At 35.6% G+C, this 8523-nt stretch overlaps 1 protein-coding gene across 2 annotated transcripts; it reads left to right on the top strand.

The window, feature by feature from the left end:
* Positions 1-1873: 1873 nt before the first annotated feature.
* Positions 1874-6726, top strand: LOC107794122 (sister chromatid cohesion 1 protein 3-like). Of its 2 annotated transcripts, XM_016616583.2 has the most exons (14): positions 1874-2246; positions 2621-2882; positions 2963-3009; positions 3115-3164; positions 3255-3322; positions 3404-3747; positions 3836-3950; positions 4042-4178; positions 4266-4633; positions 4997-5036; positions 5213-5288; positions 5526-5658; positions 5867-5995; positions 6462-6726. In XM_016616583.2, exons 1-13 carry the CDS (start codon positions 2123-2125, stop codon positions 5966-5968), a joined length of 1866 nt encoding a protein of 621 aa, XP_016472069.1. In that variant the 5' UTR covers positions 1874-2122; the 3' UTR covers positions 5969-5995; positions 6462-6726. The 2 variants fall into 2 exon arrangements, with proteins under 2 accessions (XP_016472069.1, XP_016472070.1); XM_016616584.2 differs by lacking the exons at positions 5867-5995; positions 6462-6726 and having other exon boundaries at positions 5499-5637.
* Positions 6727-8523: the final 1797 nt, after the last annotated feature.

Here is an 8523-nt window from a genome sequence, read left to right on the forward strand (position 1 = left end):
CCTTCCCTATCTCTTATTTATTGTATTTGGTCTTAGACTATTATAGATCTTGTTTTCTAGACTTGTAATGTATAGATGCTCATGTACTCAATGACATTAGGTTTGGGAATGTTTGTATCGGAATTTGCTTGATTTTTGGTATTGTATTAAACATAATATTTTCAAACTTAAAGGAAATCGTGGGTTATTGATGTTGTCGGCTTGCCTAGTACTGAGATAGGCGCCGTCACGACAGGTTAGGATTTTGGGTCGTGGTACTTGTTTTGTTTGCTGCTTCCTAGTGTTCAGAGGTGTAATCCATCCCTCCTTATCAATTTGCTGGTTAGCCTTATGTGTCTTCCCTTTCTCCTCCTTTTGCCCAGGGTTCTGTTAGTTCTCTGCTATCCTTTTCGCTTATGTAACCTGTTTTCCTTCATTTGTTTCCTTCACTATGATTGGCATAGGTCCCTTTGTTTCCTCCCCATTAGGCTTATTCTTCTTCCTGCAGTTTTCATCAGTGTGCCCATATTTCTGGTAGAACTTGCACAACGTAGGTCTCCAGTCATATTGCACCCTTTGTTCAACCAGATTTCCCCGTTCATTCCGGAATAATATCTTTTCAGGTAGTTTGCCATCAATGTCCACCTCAATAAGAAGCCTAGCAAAGCTCAAACCCACCTTCTTTTATGTGTTTTGGTCCACCATAAGTGATTTTTCGATTAAACTTCTAATTTTACTTAGTCCTTTGGGACTCCAAAATTTAAAATCCAATCCAGGTAATTTTACCCAAATGGGTACTGTATGTAGTTCCTCTTTCGTGAACTCCATCTCTGGGTTCCAAGCTTTCACTATGAACGATTTATTATTAAAATAATAAATGCCTCCCTAAACAGGATCATCCCTCCCAATTACAGAGTCAAAACTTATCACTACTATCCCATTTTTCAGCATTAATATCTTATTTATCCCATATTTAGCCTACAGACGTTGTATGTAGCCATTTAGTACTGAGAAGGGGTGTGTGTGTGCCCTAACACATAACAAACAATAACAGTTTGCCAATACTCAATTTCAGAAGTTATGTCATCTACTTCAATTTTACAAACAGGTACCTCATCGATTATCTCTGGCGTAACGAAATCCAATTTGAAACCAGCATTTGATATCTTGTCGATGTCGAAATTGTCCCAAACTAAGCTCTTTCTGGTCGATTTTCCTGATTTCTCCAGTTCAATAGCCTTTGCTTCAACTTCTTCCGCCCATGACATCTTCCCGTTGCTATTAGATGCTTGGATTGCTGATCATTCCTCTATAATTTGGGAATTTTCCCTTCCTGTACCCTGTTCTTCATTCACCTATTTTCTTTTCTCCGATGCTTCTGGGTTGCTGTTTTTCGTCTTTTGTGCTTAATTTTTCTGTCGTTGTTGCTGGTTGCGTATTTTCTGTGCTTGTTCCTGTGCCATTCTCACCTTCTCCGGAGTAATTCGATCTCTCCTTCCCATGGATGGCGTAGGTTATGCTAACTTACGCCCAGAGAGAAACATTTCCTAGAGAGAGAAAGTTTTTCAGCCTTTACTGTGAAAGTTGGTTTTGCTCAATTTCATTTATTATTTCTTAACATAAGAGTTGTAAAAATAAAATTAAAATTTTTGAAACATTTATATTCTTATTTAACATTTTAAAATTAAATTTCTGAAAATTAAATTAACTAAATCAAAGCGGAAAAATTAATATAATTTAATTTTGATTATACATAATAAAATAAGCGAAAAGTTAAAATATATATATATATATATATATATATATATATATATATATATATATATATATATATATTTGGAATAACTGATTGATCGATGCATTAACACCCTTATAATCACATATTCACATTATAAGGTCAATATTTGCCCTACCTAAACCGGTGTCATTTAGTCATCGCGAACTAAAACAGCTGTGGCAGTAGCGTAAATAATCGAAGCGTCATACCTATTGGCGCCACATTCAATCTCCCGCGTTCCCTTCTCAGAACCTTAAAATTCTGGAAACCTTAAAACCCTATTAACCAAATATAATAATACTAGAATTCCCCTACAAACCTTAAACCTGAACTGAAAAGTCGCCGCCGATCGCCGATAGCCGGAGAATGTTCTATTCGCTGACACTTTTGGGGCGGAAAGGTCCATTAGCGACCGTATGGCAGGCAGCAACTATTCAAAGCAGGTTGAAGAAGTCTCATTATGCTTCCACTAATATACCCTCCACTGTTGGTTTGTTCTCTCGCTCACTCTTTTTTCCATTTAAGTTTTCAGTATATAATTTTGTTGTTTTCTAATGTGTCTTTTTCATTGAAAATTTTCCCCTTTTTATTTGCTAAGTATATATAATTTTTCCTTCTTATGGGAACTTTTTATCTATTTTTTTTCCTTCCACATTCATGTGGTTATCTGATTAGTGTTTTGCTGATATCAGTTTGGGTCTTTTTGCGAGATAAAGGTTTGTTCTTTTACATTAAAGATTCTCCTAAGTTTGACCTAAGTTGCTCCACATAAATATATAACAGTAGCTTTGATATGCTTATTATAGTTGTTTTTAAGAGTTTGCTCAGTTATACTGATGCTACTTGTTTACTATTTATTTCTAGAGTTAATCATGTTTCCGGACGTACCCCTTGCACTACGATGGTCTGCTCAGCTTCTACTTGGAGTTGTTAGGATATACTCTAAGCAAGTTGAATACTTTCTCCAAGACTGCAGAACCTTAGAAACGGGAATAAGAAAGTCCATTTTGTCTACAAATCTCAATCTACCGGAAGATGCTCTTCATGCACCATACCAATCCATCACTTTGCCAGAAACATTTGAACTTGATGCCGTCGTTTTTGATGATGATGTTGACCTGAATAGGTAATCTTGCATATCAATTACTTTTTTAGTTTTAGTCAGCTAGAGTCTGTAGGAAGTCACACATGCATTTTGATTTCCAGGTTTGGAGATACTCATCTTAAAAGTTACGAAGAGACAACTTTGGAAGGTATGTATTTTCTTGTTTACTTTATTTCCTGTTTTAATAATACCTTTTTCTGTTTCATTTTCATTAGTGTTGATATTCTAAATAATGAAATTCTTTGTCATGTAGATCAAATACTAATGCGTGAAGATCAGTACGTAGCTATTTTCATTGATGAGGTGGGTTTATCTTTTGCTTCATGTTTGCAGGGAAATTTGGATTTATTCACTTACATTGACATCATTTTGATTAAGAGTTCATTTTTACAGGACATCGGGAATAGTTTGTCAAAATCGGGTGAAGTTTCTGGATTAGGTGCCATGCCTATAGAGACTGAGTAAGGATCTAATTGACTATAAATGTAGATTGTTTCCATTTATTGCCAAGTTTTGAATAAATGTTTTCTTTGATGCTGCAGTTCTGATCCATCAAACCTAGATGGAATTCCTGCTCAATCCCAAAATTCTTCTCCTAAGAATCTGGCAGCACTAAACGGAGGAACTGTTGGCGGTGACATTCCTCAAGATATTCCAGAAATTGAAATCATGCGTGATGCCGTCTATGATCATGGTTCTGAGAATGTTCCCTTATGGTCAGATCAATGGAATGATGTAATGGAACCAGATAAAATTCTGGAGGAAGAGATCATGAAAGACAAGGAAAGTGCAAGCCTAGTCGTGGAAGAGATGGTCGAACGAGACGAACCACCTTCTGCTACTTCAGCAGAGGTTCAAGAATTCACTAATCCACAGATATCTTTTGGTGGGTGAAAAGGTCTTATTCCTATAACTCAAATTATATATGTCATGTATATTACTCTGCATGACTCTCCGTTTTCATGGATATTCAGGGCATCAGTCACCTGATTTATTACTTCGATCAACACCACCTCCTGAGGAGCCAAAAGCAAGGAGAAGAAAGCGAAAGCTACTCATTGATGAGGATGATATAGTATTGTCGAATGAGTATGTTAGTGTATTATCATCTGATTAATAAATAGATTTCTCTTCAAACCATTAGTCTTTCTGACAATGTGTATCATGTTCAACACTACAGTGAAATTGGAAGGCTACTAAATGATACCAGTGCATTGAAACGCCGGAGAAAGAATGCTCCTTTGTCTTCTTTGGACATATGGAAACTAAACAAGAGACATACAAAAGATGGAATGTTATTTGAGTCTTTATTAACCGGTGGGTGTATATATCATAGAGCTTTTTATCTTATATGTATGAGTCTGAATTATCTTCACCGGAAACTCAGCTTTTGTAATTTTGTAGGAGTACATAATGATCTCTGCAACATCTACAAGGAAGACTTCATTTCAGCAAAAATCAAGACCGCTTCCTCACTAGAGGATCATGTAGAACCCAGCGGTAACCAATCCCCTCCACCTGGGAATGATCTTGGGATTGAAATCGAAAGACTACGTGATAATCAAGAATTTGCATGCACCAATTTGTTGTCTGAAATTTTGCCTTCACCAAATAAATTCATTTCCTCTCCACAAATGCCCACGCCCGACCCAGCAGCATCTACTGGGCGTGCTGGTTCCGATATGGAGACCCCTTCAACATGGTACGGAGAGGGACTAGATGTGGAGAATACCATTCTGTCTGATATTCCTGAGTTTGATAACTCTGCTGGGGTATGTTCGATCATGCTTGCTTCCCCGTTAAATAGCGAAGTATGAATCTACTTTTCTAAATGTCAAGATAACAGTTTCAGCAGATTAATATCATCTAGAGTAATCTCATTAGCTCCAGATTTTCATTGTTTATTTATTGTTGAAGACTTATGTTCTATTTTAGGCTAGTTTTTATAAAGAAAGAGTTATACATTCGATGCGAGTGAAGATTTAGGGTTCATATTTGAATGTTCTAGCAGTCATTCTCATTTAAGGTTTGACTACTACATGCATTTCTATGGTCAAATTTTGTTAAGCCAAAATGACTATTAAACTTAGTTCAGACCTGTTTTCCACCTGATAAATTGATAAATGCTGATGCAGGATCTGAGTTTTCTGGACCAAGATGACAGGACTCCCACCGGTAAGCTAAGAACCTCTATTTTTTTTTTTACTTTTTAAGCTTAAGGATTGGTTGTAATTTGGATAATGTTGGTCAATTTCATGTGCTATGACCGTAGCGTCGTATTTATCAGTTTTGTTGATATAACATTTGCCTGAAGCTTGTATACCTATATGTACTAAAATCAGAATTTCCAGGAACTCCTGAAGTTGGTTACTTATCACGTAAGCAAGGGGGAACACCAGAGTTTGACACATTACCTGCTAGAACAAGGTAACACTTTGTAAAAATTATTTTTGTTAATATTGGTTTACTTTGCTATCACGTGACCAAGAGGTCACGGGTTCAAGCTGTGTAAACAGAAATATAAGGTAAGGCTGAATACAATAGATTCTTGTGGTCCGGCCCTTCCCCGGACCCCGCGCATAACGGGAGCTTAGTGTACTGGGCCCTTTTTTTTATTTTTATTGGTTTACTTTGCAGAATAGTCTTTTAATAGTATGTTTGTAGAGCTGTGGCTCAATTTTTGCAATGGAAGTCACCGGTAACCCCCATCTCAGAAGAGACTGGAGATCTCAGCTTAAATACAATTGTAGAAGGCAAAAACAGGAAAATATGTGCCCGAATGTTTTTTGAGACTCTGGTAAGTTTTAATTGCTCTTACACTACTAATATCATCTTTAACTGGGTGTGATTGAGTCAAGAAAAAGGTGTGTGTATATATATATATATGATATGTATCATTTGCTTAATCAATGATCATATTTAGCATAATTTGTATCTATTGTTGAGGAATTATTTCATAAGATCTTTCACTTAATTGTTTTCCTTCTGGAAATTGAACATTCCAGGTGTTAGAGAATTGTGGACTCGTCGATGCGAATCAAAATGAACCTTATGGTGATATAACTTTGAAAGTTACTTTCAAACTGAAGGAACAATTTTCAAGCTGAGGTTATTGTGTAGATGTATATATAGAGGTAAAATTTTAGTTCTATTTTTTACTGCAGTATTTCTACTGTTTAAAGAAATCAAAGATACAGTCTTCTTAATAGCTTAGTCTTTGACCTGTCAATGAAGAGAGCCCATCGACTACGGGTTCGGCTGAACCCAGTCACTTTAATCCAGATCGTGTATTTGTCTTACGAAATTCATTGAATATGTAAGAATTGTTAATTTAGAAGCCAGTAACTTAAAAGGATTAGAACCTCGAACTCATAAATTCCAAATTCTTGCTTCGCCTCTGAGGATAATAGGTCTTATTGTGCCTCTAAAGCGCGCACACTCACACTCACACTCACACTCACATATGTATGCATGTATATATTGCTTTTCTGACATCTGAATGTGATTTTCCTTCTGTAAAATGTAGTTAAAATTACTGTGCACTTTTCTTTGATTATTTTTCTAACAAATCTAAATGCAGTCTTGTTCTTTGAAATGCAGCTAAATCATTGTCCAGACATACATTTAGCATTCAGTAACTATATGAAGATGGATAACCGTGGCAACCATTTTGTCTAAATTATTTGGAGTATCAAGGAATTTAGCATTGTGCTGCTCCTCTATCAAGTCTGCTGATTCTAAATTATTATTTTCACAGTTCCTATTCTTTTAGGTATAATTGGTCCAGTAACATTAAAGAAAACCACTATAATAAAGTCCACTGTATATTATCTGCTAGTAATAAGTTAGACTTAGCCCATATAAATATGTCTTTTTGAAACTACATGGAACATTTTAACACACAAAAGTACATAGTTAATAGTAATAAGTTTCAGTTTTCATCAATTTTGTTCCCTAGTGAAAGCTGTATCGTAACTGAGCAGGAAAAAGGAGAGAACTATATATAATCTGACCGATCTCAATTTGATTAGTCCAACCAAATTAAAGTACTTTCTCCACACAAAAAAAATCCATATAATGTCCCTTTCCTCGAGGACGCCAAGGATAATTTCACAGTTCAGATGTACATTATATATAGACTTTTACAAATAAGAACGAAAAGCTAATGGTAAAAATTTATCCTCATTGATTGTTTATGTTGGATGTTGGTACGTGTTTGCAAATAAACTTATTTTGTTTAAACCATGATTAATTAATATGTAGTTTTACGTCACTAATTCACTTAATTATGCTACATTGATATGGTTTGGTGTAGAGACCCGGCTATGGAGATTTAAGTCAAATTTCAATCGGCATTAGTGCATATATAAAAGCACACAAATTTCGGTCATAGCTAGTATAGGCATATATATAACAGTAATTTTTTTGTCATTTTTCCCTTGATCAAGACCAGTTTCCTTAGTTTAAATCCACCATAAATGGCTTTTGAACTTTTTGACTTTTACTCTTTTTCGTGTCTCTACCGAAATTTTGTTGTGCTCGGCATTGTTCGATTCGGGTCAGACTCACACGACTTTCTCCAAAAGATCTCACGCTATTTTTAAGATACCCCTACCCATTTAAAATACCCTACGTCTTATATGTAGGCTCCCAATCTTTTCAGCTATCAATGTGAAACTTTGTTCGCACACCCAACAATCTCCCCCTCGAACTAAGTTCCACGTGACCCATTACCACAATTCACGGGTCTCCTCATCGAACTAAGTTCGATGGGGCCCATTGTCACGATACATGGGTCAATTTTCAAGATTCACTGTGTGCCGCTCACATTGTTAGAGTATTATGACAACTGAAACCCGCAACTAGCTTCTTCTTTTGTGCGCGCCGCTTCGCATAATTACTCTGCCATTTCTATACTCGTCCCGCCGAACTTAGGCTCTAATACCAGTTATTGGTCTAAAACGGCCAAATTATACTATTAACATAATGTGATATTGTCCGCTTTGGGCTAAGCTCGCACGATTTTCTTCCAAAAGGTCTCACACCACTAAGAGACCTTTACACCTTATATGTAGGCTTCTAAATTTTCAGGCTACCAATGTGAAACTTTGTTCTCACACCAAATAGATTTAACATGCATTAATTAAGCCTGAATACTTCCATCTCTTTGTTTATAGAGTTCAACTGTTAATTTATACACTGACACTTTAGAATATTTCTCACATTAGAAGTAATTGTAAGTCATTTTTCATAATAAGTGAAAATAGTAACATAAATAGTAAGGTGAGTAATCTTTTAAAAAACATTAAATGATAATGATGATGTGAATTTTGTACTATTATACAATTGGCTGCACCTGCTGCTTCAGAAGGTAACGATGTTGAAAAGATTGACACTTATCCAAAAGGTCATTTTTAAAGAATCCAATGAAACATTAATCATCGTCACAAGTACTGAATTCAACTATGTTTTTAATTAATGGAGCTTCGTTTTAGGTCAATCCAAACATTAATTAAACAAGGATATCTGAATAAAGGTGACGTTCCAACTTTTGCTACTGTTGCAAATTGCTATTGCTCTTTTTTGCTAAACTGTGCTGATCCCAAGAAAGCTTTCTTTTAATATTTATTTCAACTTGGTGGGCTATTTTGAATTTAATTAA

This window comes from Nicotiana tabacum, chromosome 17, assembly GCF_000715075.1.
Source record: "Nicotiana tabacum cultivar K326 chromosome 17, ASM71507v2, whole genome shotgun sequence".
Classification (NCBI taxonomy): Eukaryota; Viridiplantae; Streptophyta; class Magnoliopsida; order Solanales; family Solanaceae; genus Nicotiana; species Nicotiana tabacum.